The 19,116-nt window shown below is 33.5% G+C and overlaps 1 protein-coding gene across 2 annotated transcripts in view; it reads left to right on the top strand.

The window, feature by feature from the left end:
* Nucleotides 1–8,807: 8,807 nt before the first annotated feature.
* Nucleotides 8,808–19,116, top strand: part of LOC149538596 (myosin-9-like) — a 46,417-nt gene continuing 36,108 nt past the window's right edge. The window contains exons 1-16 of one of the 2 annotated variants that reach the window (XM_089799904.1): nucleotides 8,808–8,949; nucleotides 10,486–10,614; nucleotides 11,129–11,272; nucleotides 11,553–11,698; nucleotides 11,798–11,954; nucleotides 12,101–12,159; nucleotides 12,367–12,526; nucleotides 12,694–12,843; nucleotides 12,948–13,084; nucleotides 13,198–13,344; nucleotides 13,503–13,604; nucleotides 13,996–14,053; nucleotides 14,198–14,299; nucleotides 16,581–16,618; nucleotides 16,731–16,857; nucleotides 16,950–17,120. In XM_089799904.1, the coding sequence (XP_089656030.1) occupies nucleotides 8,947–8,949; nucleotides 10,486–10,614; nucleotides 11,129–11,272; nucleotides 11,553–11,698; nucleotides 11,798–11,954; nucleotides 12,101–12,159; nucleotides 12,367–12,526; nucleotides 12,694–12,843; nucleotides 12,948–13,084; nucleotides 13,198–13,344; nucleotides 13,503–13,604; nucleotides 13,996–14,053; nucleotides 14,198–14,299; nucleotides 16,581–16,618; nucleotides 16,731–16,857; nucleotides 16,950–17,120 (1,830 nt within the window). In that variant the 5' untranslated portion in view covers nucleotides 8,808–8,946. Of the gene's footprint in view, nucleotides 8,950–10,479; nucleotides 10,615–11,128; nucleotides 11,273–11,552; nucleotides 11,699–11,797; nucleotides 11,955–12,100; nucleotides 12,160–12,366; nucleotides 12,527–12,693; nucleotides 12,844–12,947; nucleotides 13,085–13,197; nucleotides 13,345–13,502; nucleotides 13,605–13,995; nucleotides 14,054–14,197; nucleotides 14,300–16,580; nucleotides 16,619–16,730; nucleotides 16,858–16,949; nucleotides 17,121–19,116 lie in introns of those variants that run through there. The other variant, XM_089799903.1, reaches the window with a different exon arrangement.

The raw sequence follows: 19,116 nt of genomic DNA, 5'->3' as shown, positions 1-19,116 counted from the left end.
GAATGAGGGTTTCTAATAATTTCAATCCTCAAATATACAAAAGAAAATGATATGAATACTAGTAAATTCAGATGGAAGATTGAAAGATTCATACAAACAAAATTTGGAAAATAGATTTCAACAATCATGAAGAAGACAGGAATATTAAATAACATAATTAACTGGGTGATTAAAACATGAGGATCTACCTGGTTTTGATGCTAAATTCACAAACACCCAAAATATTGTGAAAGAAATATCTTCTCTCAAAACCTTCTCTCTGAAAATTCCTTCTCCAAAATTCCCAGTCCTAAAAAACTTTGGTTCCTGGAAAATGAACGCTCGATTGCTGATAAGGAGTTCTCTCCTTAATTTGAGGCATTGATTGTGTAATCACCTGAGGGAACTCCTTGATCACAACCCTTTAACTCTTTATTAACTTTTTCGAAATTGTATCATGAGCATAGTCTAGTGATTATGTTGTAACGATGTTGTTGTATATTGTATCGTTAATGTTATAAATGCTTTGTAATTCTTAGATTCTTATTCCAATTAAAAAAAAACCTTTTTCAAAACTTCATGCAATATAAAATATCTTTAATAATTTTTTTTTTCTCTTTTTAATTAATTAATTATATTTTAATCTCATGCATAAGCTTTATGCAATTTAATTAAAATAAACTTTATTAAATAATTGCTTACTCTCTCTTAATAATTTTCGATGCATTTTTAATATAATATTTATTAACTTAAGTAATAATATTATTTAGCATTTATTTAAAAATGATCTCCTAAATATATTATTATTAAATTAATTAAATATTACTACGCTCTCAAATTAGAACTATAATTTCCTCTTTAAATTTAATTCTTTTTATTAAATTAATTTTCTAATTAATTAAATATAATTAAATATTTAAAAAATCATATAATTTCCATTAAATTAAATCTTTTAATTTGAATTAATTAATAGAAAAATCACCAAAGACTTATAAGACGAATAGAAAAACCCATCATAAAATACCACATATAAGATCATACTAAAGGGTTATAGTCACGAATTTACGTCATATGACACATTCAAAAGGTAATCATCTCAGATACTTGTCCTAATTTTCTAGGACAAATGGGTTTAAAGGTTAGGATTTGGACTCAAGAATTTATCTCCCCTCTCTTACCATTGAGATAATGTGATAGGGTACGCTCATCCTAGCAATTCAGGGAAGCTGATACCTGGTACCTAAAATCTACATAAAATCCACGCATGTACAAACACATATATTCTAAGCTAAATAGGCAATGGCAAGAAGTGGTACACTGTATAGATCTCCACTAGCAGGTGATTACGACTCCCTTCCTTAACCAAATCAAAAATGTCATACATAAAGAAAACATACACACACACACCGTACACATGTAGTATGGGGTAAGGATCCATAAGAAAACACGTATAATAATCCATCTAACTAACATCATTAAGTAACTAAAATTGTTGTAATAATCATCATCAAGGTATAATCATGAATACATGAAGTAAATAGTACCAAGTAGTCTCATCATAAAATCAATCAAGTATGAAACAATATTTGAAAATCTAAAAGATAATGCTACTAATCATAGAGCATAAACTGGCCTAAAAGAGTTTGGCAATAAAAACTAAATGTAACCTAGGGGCAGGCACTACGCTAGTTGTAGTTTATCTATGTTGCCATACAAATTGCAGTACTTATTTAATTGAATAAAATTATCATCATTAATGATTTGAACATTCAAATTCTCTACCTTTCGCTTCCAGGGCTTCTTCCCAACATATGTTCTTGCTTCTCCAACTACCTTTTTTGTTGGTTTGTCCTTTGTTTCTTCTTCATCATCAGGCTCATCTGATTCAATCATCTGCAATGTCTCTCTTTTGTATCAACGTCTATTTGACAATTGCTTAGTCCTCTTCTTACTAGGTGACTCAATCTCTTGTTTTACCTTGGCAAGTCACTCTGATTTCCTTGGAGGAATGACTGATTTGACATTAGTAATAGTGACCTCTTCTTCATCAATCTTCCTAGCTGGGTGTACAATAGTGGGTAGTACATGTGCTACTGGTACATAAGGAACAATAGGTATCTATGAAGTAGATCACACTACTATAACTCCTTCTGAAGGTCCTACCATTGCAAGGGGTGTGGCTATCAATATCTTTGTTTGTCCACTTGCCTATATTTCCAAGGCAATCCCTTTGTCTTTATTGAATTCTTCTTTGGTCATACCTGATTCCTTTAAGATAGCTTCTATCTTTTTGTCTACCTTTTTCTTAATATCTTTGCTTTAAATTTCACCGCGAACTTCTTTCATCTTTTCATCATAAGTACCCCATCTAAGGCATTTCTTATCCCTATCAAACTCTAGGATGATCTTAACACAACTTTCTATAAGATCTTCACTCATTTCATAGTCCATAAGATCTATGAACATAACTCTAGGTTCAATTGCTTCCATACATGTGACATTAGTTTCAACCATGAAACATATGTCATTCTTGTACTTCTTTACCAGTGATGGAGGGATTTTGAATCTCTTCTTCATTTCAGATTGAAAACTCTTCATCATCTTAGTTATGTCTTCAACAATTCTTTCCTCTGATTGTCTCCTATAACGATAAGTGATCAGATTCATTGTGCACTTATTTCCATTTCATTTATGATCTAGCATACCTAGAAACTTTTTGATAACTTGAAAGAATAGGTGAGTTATCAGTGATTTAAATATGAAAACTGTACTCTTTGTCCTTTTCAACTCCTCAATGTTTTCAAGCAACTGTTGCTTTACAATATCACAAAGAGTAATCTTTTCCTTTTTCACTGTCATATGTTGAATGGTAAATCCAGCAGGTACATAATTCAACCTTGAACTATGGTTGATCTTATAACCTATGATTTTGCTAATGATTCTTACATCATCTTCCTTAATCAGACCAATTCTCATGTTTCTTCCATCTGACTTGGTCTTCAGATTGGTTTTATCTAATTTCTTAGCATTCTTCTTATTAACTGGATTGCTCCCTTCATTACTTAATCCAATAAGCCTATGGATCATGTTGTTGTAAATCACGACAAGGATGTAAAACATTCCTTTATGGTTTCTGCTCAAGATTACTCTGCTCCATTCATGGATATCAAACTCCATATAGAACATGTGCTTGATATTGTTCAGTTCTTCTAAATGCTGAAAATCTTTCTTAAAAGATAAATCATTGTTACATACCACATCCAAATCATTGTGAATGTCATTGTCATGAATAGTGTCAAACTTGCAGTAAATGTATGCCCTTACATCCTCTACATGCAATACATTCAATGAACCTTGCAAAAATGCTCCCAAATGATCATCTTCCAAAGATACAAATGGATGTTTCTTGAACTTGTACCATGGTCTCTCACTAACATCACTTATAGTAGGATTTTCCATCATAACTGATTCAAAGATTTAAAAAACATGACTGAAAACTCTATAAAATACCTAGAATTTTCATAACTAGGGCTTTCTTAGTTAGCACTTGCAAATGCTTCAAATTTTTAAATCACTCTCAATTGCTTCTTAACTCTTCACATGCTCGAATGGTACTCACAATCTTGTTTGCATCATTTAAATCCTTTGAAATTGAACTTCACATTGGTTGTGCAACTACTTAATCTATAAAATTTATTATCTGTTAACGTGTGAACTTAAAAAAAAAATTCAGCCTTATTCGATCTCCAAATGACTTCCACTCTTAATTAGAACTTTCTTATGATTTTCTTTTTCTTTCGTTAACTTTACAACTTCTAACTCGATCTCTAACTATTGTTCTATCTTTTCGATACTTTGTCTTCAATAAAAATTGCTTAATTCAAATAAGATGAATCACACACAATGGATGATTTTAGTCTCTCGTTAGGTGCATTGAAATACTATTCTTGTAAAAACACATGTGAACTTGATGGATCATTTGCCTTCACAAATACTTCCTTGAATTCTTCAAGATTCTCTTTGAGTGCTTCTTTTTTATCGCTATTGCTACTGTTATTCCTTCTATCATTTTTGTTGTTGTTCCTTCTATAGTTTGGCTTCTTGTTGATGTTCCTTCTATCCATTATGCAAAATCTTGCAATGTGACCAAAATTATTGCATAACTAACATATTGGTGTACTCTTTCTTTGATTAGGTCCATTCTAATTGACTGGTGCTCTACAATTCCTCGTAGTGTGTCCAAAGTTGTTACACTTGTAACACACAACATTTTTCCTTGTCCCAATATCTCTTTCACGTTCATTAGATCTACTTGAGGATCTCCTTCTTTCATTACCTATAAGGTTAGTATCCCTAAACATTCTGCTATTGCCATTATTACTATCAAACTTAGGTTTCCTACAATCTAATGCTTTATATCCAAAACCATTGCAATTATAACAATAGAAATTAGTAATAGGTTTTGAAAGACTTACCTGTGCAATCTTTTTCATTACAATAAGGCAATCTACCTTTGAATTCATTTCTTACTTCTTTACATGGTTCAACTTGCTTTGTTTGCTTGGGTTCATTAATTTTCTCAAGTTGACTTACTTGCTCAACTTCTTTAGAAGCTTCTTCATACTTACTTGACTCAATTTGATTCTGATTGTCTTTCTTAGGTTCAGGGGTTTCAACAACTGGATCTAGTTCTTTTCTAATTTGAGATTTCTTTGCTGCTTTTTATCTAATAAGATATCCAAGACTTGTCTTGTAATAAGATCTTTGATAGAGTAGTTGTTCATTAATTTTCTCACTATAGGAATATTGCATTCATGCTCTATTTCTGTTATGAGCGTTTATATTGTTCAACTCTCTTATATCAACAATGTTTTAATGTCGTTTACAAGGTTTAAAATGTTGTACTATCATAAACGAGCAAGTACATTCATAATTTACGTTTGTTCAAAGGTTAACATGGTTGTACATTCATAAATCAACAAGTTCATTTCAAACTTATGCTTTTTCTGAAGTTTACTATTGCTCTTCATTCACAAATTTATGAGCATCTTTGAAATCTAATGTTGTTCTACAATAAACAGATTTAGACTCGACATTGCTCTTGTATGCAAGACATTAAGTCACTACAAGCTTCAATTTAGTCAAAAAAAAAAAATGTCCCACCTCAACAAATTGTAGTTTACAATCTTCCAACTCCAAATGATCGAAGATTCCAAACGAAACCAGATTTGATATTCTCTAAGAACGCCTTTTAAAAATCACATTTAGATGATGAAAAGTGTCACTATTGGCCTCTTATTCATTGATCCACCCACACATATATCAAAAAGCTAAAATGCACATTCACCCAACCATGTGATCGGAAAGAAAACAATATACTTAGCTACAACACCCCTAGATTCAAAGAAAAATCAACTCCCCTAGATTGAAATTCTACCATTCAACTTTGAATATTTTAGATTAAGAAAAGCATAACTCTTCAAACTATGTTTTGTTATGATGCCTGCAAACAATCCCCTTTTTTATAACTTCAGCTCTATTAGAACTACTGTTTATATAATTTTTAATTCTTATTATATTATATTTAAATTAGATTATAATATAATATTATATATTTTATAATCTAATTATACACATTTTATTTAAAATATAAAATATATTTATATATCATAATTATAAATTATTATTATTATATTTATCATAAAATTTAATTATTAATATTATATTAACATATTAAAATATAATTTATATAAAATATATAGATATAAATTTAATTTATTTAAAGTTTCACATATTATTTGATGATTGCTACAAACACATACACATACATATGTACACATAGGTGTCTTTTTGGAGGTGCCTATTTTTAATCAAAATTTCACATCAAGATGGAAATACGATCCAATTGAATTCAAGTTTCAAGTTTCTCAAATATAAAAATGGATGAGAAACTTGAAACTTGAATTCCAAGTTAAATTTGACTTACCATGAAATTCAACCAAGTCAATTCGATATATACATAAATAAACTTCCAAACAAAATAGTAACTTCAAAACATCAAGCTACAAAGTACAGACTAAATCTCATAAAATAATATAACTCTTAATAATATTAATTAAAAATAAACATTCCACTAATATAAACACAAACTTAAATAAAAAATAAATACAAATCACCTACAACACCAACTTAATCTAATCTGTCTTAACAAATAAAATTTTGGAAATCAATTTCCCTAAGCCACATATTCTATACCTTAAAAGGGACCTTGCTTTCCAATCAAGATATATAAAACATAAATAAACAATATTTGACACGGGAGGCGGCAAACGTAGTTAGAAAGGAGGCGGCGAATGTATAAAGTTGTATATAGGAAGCCAATCAAATAAATACACCTATTTTTAAATAAATAAATAAGCCCAATGGACGGCGCTGTCTTAAACCTTCCTTCCTTCTCTCTCTGCCGCTAATTTATTCATTTCCACATCACCGTAATTCCTTTTCGAATATTCTCAGATTTTTAATTCAGAAAACCATACACCTTAAGTAATTAATAATAAACAAATAAAATAAATATAAACGATGAGATATTGCTCCCACCTATTTTATTTGCATATGTATATTCAGATTGCACGTTTTCCCGACCGAGCCGCCATCTAACAATCGCGGACATTCACTCACCAGTGACTAAGTGAGAAATGCACTATTTACTCTAATTATTAAACAATTAAAAATTACAATTGAAATGTATTTAGTATATTTTTATTTTTATGTTTGCTAATTGGTTTAATTAAAGAATTAGAGAGGTCATACTCTAGATTAACTTTATTTTCCTTATATCTCTAATATCATTTTTTTGTTGACAAACTTCTTATTTCTCCAATGACGTATCCAAATTGTGCTGAGACTCCAAATCTTTAGGACAACCTACTCCTAAGTCTATAGAACATGGGATAGATACACACAAAACTTATATGAGTTTGACAGGAGGTATAGGAGCACTCCAATCCAATGAAATTGTAGCTTGGTCAATTAACACCATCACTAATATCATTTCCAAACAAAACGTGAATGTGTTTTACATAGGTATGGAAACACTCCAACTGAACGAAAATCTGGCCTAGTCAATCAACACCATCACTAATATCATTTCCCAACAAAACTTACGAGGGTTTAACACACACATATGAATACTCCAATCCACTGAAAATGTAGCTTAGCCAACCAACACCATCACTAATATCATTTCCCAAGAAAACTTATATGGGTTTTACGGAGGTATGAGAGCACTCCAATCTAGTGAGAATTTGGTCTAGTTAATCAACACCATCATTAATATCATTTCCAAACAACGTTTCCCAACAGAACTTATATGAGTTTTACAGAGGTTTGCGAGCACTCCAATCTAGTGAGGATTTGGCCTAGTCAATCAACGCCATCACTAATATCGTTTCCAAATAGACTCGATTGTATTATTAACAATGTAATCAATTTACCACTACACTACAACATGCATTGGGAAAACGTAAGAACACAATTTTTTCCGAGACACTTTCTAAATATTATTATATTCAATTCATTGCTAAAATCTAAGATATACAATAGTATTCATTGGTAAAGATGAATTTTCTTTCCAAACTTTTCTTAAATATTACTGCATTTTAGCTGGCTGTATAGTCTGTTTAGTCATTCCGCGTATGTACAATGGTATTCATTTGTAATGAAGATTTTTTTTTTTTTTTTTTTCAAATTGTTTTCAAAATATTATTACTTTTTAGTTGGCTGTTAAGTGATTTCCCTGTATGGATATGGTATTTATTGGTGAAGGAGAGAGTTTACCGTCAATTTCATACAATATTCTCCGTCACACGACAACTTTGTACGCCGTTACTTACAAAACAAACAAATTCACCGTTTTTGGCTCAACGGCAAAAACACTAATTCTGGCGTGTTGCAACAAACAGATGGACAGATAGACGGAAAGCATTCCTCCGTCAAATGTGACGGATTTTCATGCTGACTGAAAATCTTAAAAGTTTTCCTGTCTTAAATTCTTTAGTATTTATTGTGGGGGCTGTTTACAGGAATATGTTTTTGAAAATAAATCAAATGATGATTATGGAGATGTTTTTTCTTATGCAAATGGAGGTAAAGTGGCGATTTTCACGCTTGAGGTTTTGAGGATTAACCATGGACGGTGAGTTTTTTCTGTCACTGAAAAACCCTTTTCAGATCGCTTTAGATTTAAATGTCATTGTAAATTAATAGAAAAATCATTTTCAATGGTGGAATGGAAGTAAAATAGCTATTTTTTATGTGTTGTGTGTAAAATGATTATGGTCATGTATAACTTTATGCGGTGATTTTTTTTCTCACATTAAACAGTTTAGAAACGAAGAAGGCGCCTGTGAGAGAAAGGAGAGCTTTTGGTTTTGTCAGAAGAACAGAGTAGAGAAATAAGGTATTTCTAGATGTATATTGGAAATCAATATATTTATTGTGCGGTGGATCTGTTATATTGAAGAGCTGAAGCTTTCCCTTTCGAATCGCAGGCCTTTTGGAGCAACAAAAGCTACTTTTGCCTTATCCAGGAGAGTTCAGGAGGAAAAACTAAATGCCTTTATCAAAGCAATTATCAGCTCAGGGACTTGTCGAGTGAAGCGGCCGTGGAACGTAAACGGCCGCAATCGGAGAAGAATTAGGAGCGGAAATCAGGAACTCATGATCGGGGCGGGCAAGGATTGCGAAATTGTGGGAAATAGTAGTTGTTGTGGTGCTTTGGATCATCGATCAAGTTTGTCAGCTGCGGAAGGTGAGGATTCGGAGGCTTATGTGGTAAGATCGGAGGTTCCGTTGTAGCCGCTTGTGAATTGCAGGGAAGGTTGGGGCTTCTGTGCTTCCGGCCGATTCCCCTATCAATTTCATCCTATTTTGCGGTTTGCTTGGACTTCTGAATAAATCTCCGCAATGGTACGTGCAAATGTCTGCACTCATTTGGCTTTGAGTTCTGTTATTTCTTTTACTATCGTTGAAGACTCTATATTTTGTTTTGTAGATGAAAGTTATGATTCAAAGTATTAGTTTTTGATATTGTGTCATTTGATTGATTGTCAATAACGTTTAATTCGACCCAAACAAAACAGACATTGAAACGAATTTAGTTTGGTAGGCCAGGGGGCCTAGGGTTGTGAACGATAGGGTTATGGAGGGCTTTCTATCCGAATCCTGATTTGGTCGATATTGTTTGTGTCGTAAATCAATATGGAAGAAAAAATGTTTCGTGAAACGTTTATTATTTTGGGTCCTTTAATCGCATGCTTTCCCAGCAACCACAGCATAATATTGAGGCTAGCATGTCTATTTACTGGCACTTGAAATGGTGGCTATCGGCAATCACAGATGAATAGATTGAATCCGGTTTGTTATTTAAGCTTTTTAGAAAATCGGATGCGAAGGAGAATTCTTCCTTTCAGTTGGAGAGAGATCTTTTTATGAATATGTCAGCAACAGAGATTTTGTACTCGAAAGTTATGAAGACAATATGCGGACTAAACAGTTTACAAACAGACACATGAATGCATAAGCAAATAGAGACCTATGCAAAAAATGGTGTGAGCTACAATAGAAACTGGTGAACTTGAGAATTAGGATGTTTCTGCTGCTGTTGATTTCACATCTTACCTCAATTGCAGGTGCTCTTTGAGACATATTTTTATATTTTTCTTACAATATAACTTCGCTCCAAAAAGTGTCTATTATAAAGACACCCCCTCACTCCTCAGAACGCAATAACTCGGGATTATGGTGTTCAAAGTACACTGTAAGGGCTGCTAAAATATTTTCTTAATTAAGATGGCTATTTAATATTTATAAGAATTGGTGTTTGAATTTAAGTGAAAAGCAAGCATAAAGTATGACTTGGGAAATGTTTATTAAGAAATAAGGAAAATAACATAATGAATCTATTCTTACCAGATCGTGTACAAATGCATAATGCAATACAATACCTTTCATGTCATATTCAATTTTTAGAGTTGAAATTTGCTATACGTGGGAATGTATTGCAACTACCTTTATATCATTGTTATGTGACCGATGTTCATCCCTCATATAGTTATTTAAGGCACATTCAACTCCATTCTTCCCTTATCTCTGCAAAGAATGGAAAAATCAATTGAGCTTAACTGGCTTGAAACATTGGTTGATATGTCAAATTAACTAGGATAGCATATTCAACCTTCCTATCTTTAGGCTTGAGTTAGGAAGCGTTAAGCAATACATTTGTAGATGAAAAACTCAAACATTCTCCTTGTTTATCTAGTACATGTATAATAAAGTTGCTGTTTGATCTTTGAGAAAAATATCTATAATTTTTTGATTCCAGTTTTGGTGAAGTCATATACAATGTCAATTTTAGACATACTTCTGTTTATAATGTTTGTTTTATGGAATTTTATTAGTAGTCAGTGAAGATATTCTTATCTGTCTTCCCTGATTTGGATGCAGGCTGCGCCTGTCAACATAATAGTAGGATCCCATGTATGGGTAGAAGACCCAAAGCTAGCCTGGATTGATGGAGAAGTTATTAAAATTGTGGGCCAAAAGGCTGAAGTTCAGACTACTGCTGGAAAGACGGTAAGGGCTAGTGATGATTGAACTATTCAGTGATGATAATGTGCAGCTTTTACAAGGTGTTCCTGTTTTTTGTGATAGCATTTCAAATGTAAATTGAGTTGATCTAATTTGTTATCTGTAAAGGACTGGTTTTTATGTACATTGTACTGTTTAGAGTTATATATAGCAAATATTTGGCTTCTACAGTGCTTTTCAAATAAAGAATAGTTTGAAGGGTGACATGCATTGGATTAGTAGTCAGAACTGAAAATTATTTTGTCTTGGGCATGATCAGTAGTTAGAATGAATGTGCATTTTAATTTGTATTGAATTTTTGGAACTCTCAAGTTAAGCTTGGAAACACAAATCTAGGCATCTGTTTCATTTATATTGCCGAAGAGTTCAATCTCTTCAAGCATTTACTTGCATTGTATTTTTCCATAAGTTGCAGCAAAATTATTGGCTATTACGAGGAAATTTTGTAATCATGTGCATTAATTTGGAGCATATGGTAAATGTTTTTGTTTGTCTACAGGTGTCTGTTAATTTGGCAAATGTGTACCCAAAGGATACAGAAGCACCTCCGGCTGGAGTTGATGATATGACAAAACTCTCCTATTTACATGAGCCAGGAGTCCTGCAAAATTTAAAAACCAGATATGAACTCAATGAAATATATGTAAGATGTCAGTTTATAATAATTTATTCTTGTTTAAATCTGAATATTAACATGGATTGTGGAAACATTATGTCTCTTAATAACTTTTCTTTTGAGTTTTAGATATTCATGCTATTATATAATTTTAAAGACCACAGTTTTGTGATTTTATAAGTTTGTGATGTTAGGTACTTGACACCTATTTTTAAAGCTCGATCAATGAATTAAATGTACGCCTCCTAACTTTGTTTGGCTTTTTTTATATCAGTCTCTCTGATGGGAATTATACAATGTTTGCCAGACATATACAGGAAATATATTGATTGCCATCAATCCATTTACACGTCTACCTCATTTATATGATACACATATGATGCAACAATACAAGGGCGCAACATTTGGAGAGTTAAATCCTCATGTATTTGCAGTGGCAGATGCTGCATACAGGCAAGGCTACTGATTCTTTATGATACTTCTATAACTCAGATTTTTTAAACTAAACATATGGTTGACTTTTGATTTGGCTTTAAATGTTTCCAAATACAGGGCTATGATTAATGAGGGAAAAAGCAACTCTATTCTAGTCAGTGGAGAAAGTGGTGCTGGTAAAACAGAAACCACAAAAATGCTCATGCGTTATTTAGCATTCATGGGGGGTCGAGCTGCAACAGAAGGAAGGACAGTTGAGCAACAAGTTCTAGAAGTAAGATGAATGTCATTTGTACAATTATAAGTCAAGGCCAAAAAGTTTTTGATTTTGTAAAAGTTAGTTTATATTATTATACTAATTTAGGACTGCAATGTTATTGTATAATTTTCTTCTGATTTCTCTGTCTTTTTGTCTTACAGTCAAACCCTGTTCTTGAAGCATTTGGTAACGCCAAAACAGTCAGAAATAACAATTCCAGGTTGAGACATTTTGATCATCTAATATATGTTACTGAAAAAGTTGCGTGTTCAATCAGTAAAACAATATTGCATTTTCAGGGTGGCTATATGCTTTTTAATAGGAAAAAGCAATGGCATTGTTAGTGGTTCAATGTTATATTGATATTTTCTTATGGTTTTTCATAGCTCATGTTAGACTGAGATGAGAAGAGTTTTCATGGTTGCAGTCGCTTTGGGAAATTTGTGGAGCTTCAGTTTGACAGAAATGGAAGAATTTCAGGAGCTGCTATAAGAACATACCTTCTTGAAAGGTCCCGAGTTTGTCAAGTATCGGATCCAGAGAGAAATTATCATTGTTTCTACCTACTTTGTGCTGCTCCACCTCAGGCATGTTATATTGTCTGTGATATTATTATTGAAAATTCTTACTTATTGATATAGGTGCTGTGACATATATTTGAACTATTTATTGTTATGTCTAATAACCGTTAATTGATTTTGACAAGCAATTGTAGTTTACTAATTTGAAATTTTATTCTCTGATACTTTTACAGGATATTGAAAAATACAAGCTGGGTGACCCAAGATCCTTTCACTATCTCAATCAAACCAATTGTTTCAAACTGGATGGTGTTAGTGATGCTGAGGAGTATCTTGCTACCAGAAGGGCAATGGATATTGTGGGTATTGGTCCCGAGGAACAGGTACGTTTATTGTTATTAGAAATGGTGTTTTCCTTCTACAAGTAGATATGATATTAAATGTTGAATGACCATTCAGCTTACTGAAGTATTGGCTTTCTTTTCAGGATGCAATTTTCAGAGTTGTGGCAGCTATCTTGCATTTGGGTAACATTAATTTCACCAAGGGGAAGGAGATAGATTCTTCAAAACCTAAAGATGAGCAATCACTTTTCCATCTGAAAATGGCTGCTGAACTTCTCATGTATGTTGCAGTTTCTGAAATATGTATATTTTAAAACCTTTTGTACGCATTACACTTACTTTCAGTTGCTGGCAATCAAATTGGTTGACAATAATTACAAAAATATATTGTAGGTGTGATGCCCAAGGTTTGGAACATGCTCTTTGCAAACGTGCCATGGTGACACGTGAGGAAACAATCATCATGTCTCTTGATCCCATGGCGGCAACAACCAACCGGGATGCCCTAGCAAAAACAATATACTCAAGGTTATTCGACTGGTAAGACTGTCATCTCTAACACAGATTTAACATAAATGTGCTTGCTTCTCTATCTTTTCAAGTTAATATATTTGACTGTAAAAAACATTTTTGAATGCCAACAGCTGGATATTTCAATGGTGTGTAAAGTAATAAGAATGCATTTGTGCTGCTGACAGGATTGTGGAGAAAATTAACAGTTCAATAGGACAGGATCCCAACTCAAAGACATTGATTGGAGTTCTTGATATATATGGTTTTGAAAGCTTTAAACACAACAGGTACATATTGTTCATAGGAGAAATGGTATTTAAAAGAAAAAAATATGCAAAGATTCTTGTTTGAAAGGAACTTCCTGGTCTATTGGAATCCCTATGAGAATTTAAACGTATGTTTGCTGAAATTGCCAACATCATCTTAGCTGAAAATTGCAAACTTCTATGTTTATTTGATTTAGTCTGATTTGCATGTGTTTTCTGTGTGGATTTGTGATCATTCTGGCATTGAAAATTGCAGATTCATGTTTTTTTCCGTTTGCTTAAAGTGTGTTATCTCTCTAAAGCAAATTTAGAGTGATGAAAATTTGAATTTGTTAACTTCAGATCAGTACATGATTTCCACGGCATCTTTTTTTCAGTTCGTTTATGCACCTCGTTGTTTTTTGTATGGTAGTTTTGAGCAATTCTGCATCAATCTTACAAATGAGAAGTTGCAACAGCATTTCAATCAGGTTAGAGAATTTCCGGATGCAGTTCTTATTGTAATGTCACATATTTTTATGATAGTTCACTCAAATTATGAATATGGTCAAGGATGTTTCTAGAGTATATTGTTGTTCTTAAGCTGGTTTACTCTCTTTGTACATTTTCTGCAGCATGTTTTTAAAATGGAGCAAGAAGAGTACACAAGAGAAGAAATTAATTGGAGTTACATTGAATTTGTAGATAATCAAGATGTATTGGACCTCATTGAGAAGGTTTTAACTGCTGCCTCTTTAGCTTTTGGGGAATTTCTGATGTTAATTTACTGCAGTTTTTACCATCGATGTAAATTCACTTAACAAATATGTGAATCATTTTCCCAATGGTGAGTTTTTGAGATGATGTTTGATAGGATCCTGGTATTTTCTGGTGTTAGATACTGTTATTATATAGTTGACTTATTTTAGTTTAATTAACATTGAGGCATATAGATGTATTTTTGCTGCTGAAGAGGGTTGGTTGGTATGCCTACTTTCTTAGTTCCATAATATTTTATAGTTTTGTCTATTTTCTGCAAATACTTAGCATCTGTCTGTTTTTTGTGAAGAGTTGGATGTTGCAACAATTATTTGAAGATGTTACTTTTTAGCTAACTCATTCTAAACCTTTCTAACTCAAGTGTCTTATGTCATATTTCTAGGGCTGCAGATTCTATATGAATCGTAATGAATGGCATTCTATAGTCTGGTACAAGGACATTTGCCATACTGAGTACACATTATGAAACTGACATGTAGTTTGATCTAGCTGATATATATAGAACTTTTCCAAGTATTTAGTTACATAGATAAAACAATTGGAGAATGGCTGCCTTTCTAAGTGGGCTGTAAATAGAATAGATAAACCGGGCTAGTTGCTATAATGTCTCTTAGATGGAATGGTGATTGGGCTGTTGCTTTCATTTGCCACAGTTAGATGCTCTAGAAAATATTTGGCAACCTTGCACTTTTTGAGACTATGGAGGTTTGCAAAGTCTGTGTTGTGCCGAAACCTCTTTATCGAGGAACGAGAAAACAGGGAGACCTAAAAGGGTTCACGAGAAAGTATTCATCAAATCTTAGGAAAATGTTGGCAGCAAAGGTATCATCTGTACAAGAAGTTTAAGAACACAGTATAAAAATTGCAGATTTCAAATCAAAACATGGTTAACAGCAAGGAAACTAAGCATTGTTTTTGTAGGGAGTTGAGCTAGTAGTTTCTCCTAATATACACATCTGTTCAGGAAACTGCACCCATTCTAGTTAAGGATCTCACAGAAGGCAAAACGAACACTGTTTTTACATTAATATTGGTAGACTGACAATATGAAAATTGTATAATGCAATACAGAAATGCATCATATTCAATTGCGTAAAGATGTTGGTTTTATGTAATTGCTAAGAACTGTTCTGACTAGCCTAATTTCAAAATGACATGAAGAAGAGACAAAAACATGCTAACTTATAAAATTTGTATTTGGTTTAGGTTTTCATAAAATTTATGCAGGTTTTAGGTGGTTATGAAAAATTTAGGGCCAGGTTTAGTAAGTGGTATTTTTAATTTTAAATTTTGTTGGGATACCTAATTGTGCCTCAAGGGTTCCTCCTTTTTGTGTCCCAATGCAAATGTGGATTGGACAGTGGACTAGAAAAGATGCCAATCCATCCTTTAACAACTTGGATGGCTCCAGAATGCCCCTAATGTAGCCCTTAGTCCATGTGCCAATTTGGGTACATGGTGTTTAAGTTGTTTAGTACCAGAATTGTATTGCTGTGGAACACATTCAAAATGTTATTAACTTTGCAATGAACATAGTACTAGATGCTTATTTGATCAGGATATTCATCCAGAATTGTATTGCTGTGGAACACATTCAAAATGTTATTAACTTTGCAATGAACATAGTACTAGATGCTTATTTGATCAGGATATTCATCTCACTCGCTTTATCGATGTTTGATTTGGCCTCTTCAAATTCTGGATTTTATTTTCTCAGGCAATAGATACATCTTGATTATCTCGCTGCACATTGTTGTTTTCAAGGTGAAGAGCTCTTTGCTTTTGTCAGAGCAAACATTCCTCTTGTGCAATTTGAATAAGAAATCAATGTTTACGTCATGCATCAAATCCTTCTTAAGGCTGTCATTTGTATTTTGATATACTGAAATTAACTGCAAACTATCTCTCTTTTTTTAGAGCACACATCACGGATATGAGGATTGCTCATTTATTCACATTAACTGTGAGAATTTAATCAGGATCTTAATGCTATATTCCAACATATATTGTCTGAAGTGATTATCAAGCCTGACATCAGTAATGTGTTAAAATTGTAATTGCCTTACATAGTTTAAGTTATTTTTATATATGCAGGGAAAAATGAACAATCTGTCTCTCACATTTTTTCTTACAATGGCTTCTACTAAAAATGTCTTAACACATAATTTTCAATATGAATTGCTTCCTATCTATTCCATTCTAGCATTCTACTATTAGTAATCTTGATCGATGTTGCAGAAACCTGGAGGAATCATTGCTCTCTTAGATGAAGCTTGGTATGCATATGTGCTCTTGTTGTGTGCAACTTTTTGATGTTCCTTTTCCAGTAATTAACTTAGCAAGCATATTTATGGAATTTTGAGTACAAAACATTTTCTGTTTTTGCAGTATGTTTCCAAAATCAACGCATGAAACTTTTGCACAAAAGCTTTATGCAACATTTGTAAAAAACAAGCGTTTCAGCAAGCCAAAACTTTCTCAAACAGATTTCACAATTGTTCATTATGCTGGTGATGTAAGCAACTGTTGGCTTTAGCCCTACAATTTGATTTTGTTTTGTGCTTTCTATAGTCTTCCAGTTATTAATTACTTGTACTGTTGATGCAGGTTACATATCAAGCTGATTTATTCCTTGATAAGAACAAGGACTATGTAGTAGCAGAGCATCAAGACCTATTGAATGCTTCAAAGTGTCCCTTTGTTGCAAGTCTTTTCCCTCCTCTCCCAGAGGAGACTTCAAAGTCTTCAAAATTTTCTTCTATTGGCACACGATTCAAGGTACTTTAGTGCTTCACTTCTTGTAGATATATAATATAATTTTTGGTCTGTTTGTAGCTTAGTATTTATTACGATAATAGATAGTTGCCATTACCTTTGCAAATTGTGACCCTGCCTGTGGTTTACTACCTCTGCAAATTGCGACATTTTTTGCTGTTGCTCAAATCATCTTTTTTTTTTGAGTTTGTATAATCTACGAGCTGTTTTTTTTCTTTTTTGAGGTCTTTTGCAGCCACTTGTTAGGATTAGCCACAGATAGAAATAACAATTACATGCAAATATAACCGATATTAGAATATAATAAATCGCACAGAAGAGAACACAAGACAAGGTGCACCCAATTCCTAGGCTACGTCCGCCAACAACAAGTCCAATATTATTATTATCCAGTGATTACAATTTGCAATCCCTTACAACTCAATACTGCCAGAAGAAGCTACAATATCATCATACATTATGAAACCCCTAACCCTAAGCCATTTATACAATCTTTTGCCGCTTACAAAATTAGGGCTAGAATAAGTCGTCTAATAGAAAAATAGCAGCCGATGCCCTTTACAATAGTAGGGTCATTTTTGGCTTCGAGGGCACTGCCCCTAAAAATCCCCATAGGGGGCGTTGCCCCTTGACCCCACTCTATACTGTTATAGGGAGCGCATCTAGGGCGTTGCCCTAGAACCCCGCAAGGGGTGCTGCCCCTTGACCTTGTTTTTGGGGCGTTGCCCCCAAACCCTTGTAGAAATAATTTGGGAGGAAACTGTGCCGAATAAATGCACGAGTCTGATTAGGTTGGACATCACAACATCCAATCGCCATTGTTGGAGGTGTCTAGGAGTTTCCAACCTTCTGCCTCACGACTCAAATCCAACCCAGAAAACACATTTTCTACATTTTTGCCATTTATTTTGGGATTTTTTGCAACCAGGGTCATTTTTGGTTGAAACCCTAATTTTTTGCACCGGATCATTTTAAAAAAAAAGATTCTTGGTGGGTTTTTCAAGATTTCAACTAGGTTGTCGTCTGCTTTTTTGTGTGCCTCGATTTTCAAGCTAGCGGTTCCAAAATCTGACAACATATTCTTTTTGGGTTTTTGAGGTACGTGCCTTCACAGATTTTCATGCTTTTTCATTGAAAAATGTGCTATAGCATCTTTGACTAATATTCTGCTCGAGGGCAATTCAATGGTTGGAATTACAACACATGGAAGCAGTGAATACTAGCAATCTTCGAATACCAGAATGTCGATCAAATTGTTCTAATTGTAACACAACGTTCGACTATAGTTGGTACTTCTTAGAATACATGAGATGTAAATAATCAGGAGGTAGTGATGCTTCTCAAATTATCCGTAGCTGATGATCAGCTCCCTTAGATTCCATCTTGCAAAACAACTGCCGAGATATGGGAGCATCTCAAGAAACTTCATGAGACTTCAGACAAAAGTAGAGCCTTCTTTCTCAATAACACTCTGTTTTCTAGTATCATGGATGAGCGAAAATCGCTCCAGGAACACTTGAATAGGATTTAGGAAATCCGTGATCAATTGCTTCCCATTGGACGCAAGATGGAGGAAGAGGACGTTGTGGTCATAACCCTCAAAAGTTTGCCCAAGTCTTACGAGCATTTTATCGAGACTCTAAACATCACTTCTACTAGTGTTGATGTGAAGTTCACAGATCTTTGCACACTTCTGCTAAAACAAGATCGATGGAAACAACAGTTCGGTAGCAGTTCCAGCTCTCCCTCCACAGAGCAAGCCTTTGTTGTTGAGTCCTTTCAGAAGGATAAGGGGAAGTCTCATTCACAATAGTCTTCTCAGTAGAGGTCCTTTGCTCCAGCTTCAAAAGGCTCCAGGAAAAAGAATATTCAATGCAACTATTGCCACAAGTATGGGCAAATGAAGGTTGAATGTCGGAAGCGCTTAGCTGCCCTATCTAAGCAGTTTGGTTTGGCAGCCCATAGCTAACAGTGTGGAGCACATTGAGCAGACAATGTG

The sequence above is a fragment of the Cupressus sempervirens genome, chromosome 9 (assembly GCF_028749045.1).
Source record: "Cupressus sempervirens isolate cs-2001-9-10 chromosome 9, ASM2874904v1, whole genome shotgun sequence".
Taxonomy (NCBI): Eukaryota; Viridiplantae; Streptophyta; class Pinopsida; order Cupressales; family Cupressaceae; genus Cupressus; species Cupressus sempervirens.
The sequence above is the reverse complement of the archived record's forward strand: the minus strand, read 5'-3'. Positions and strand labels throughout refer to the sequence as shown.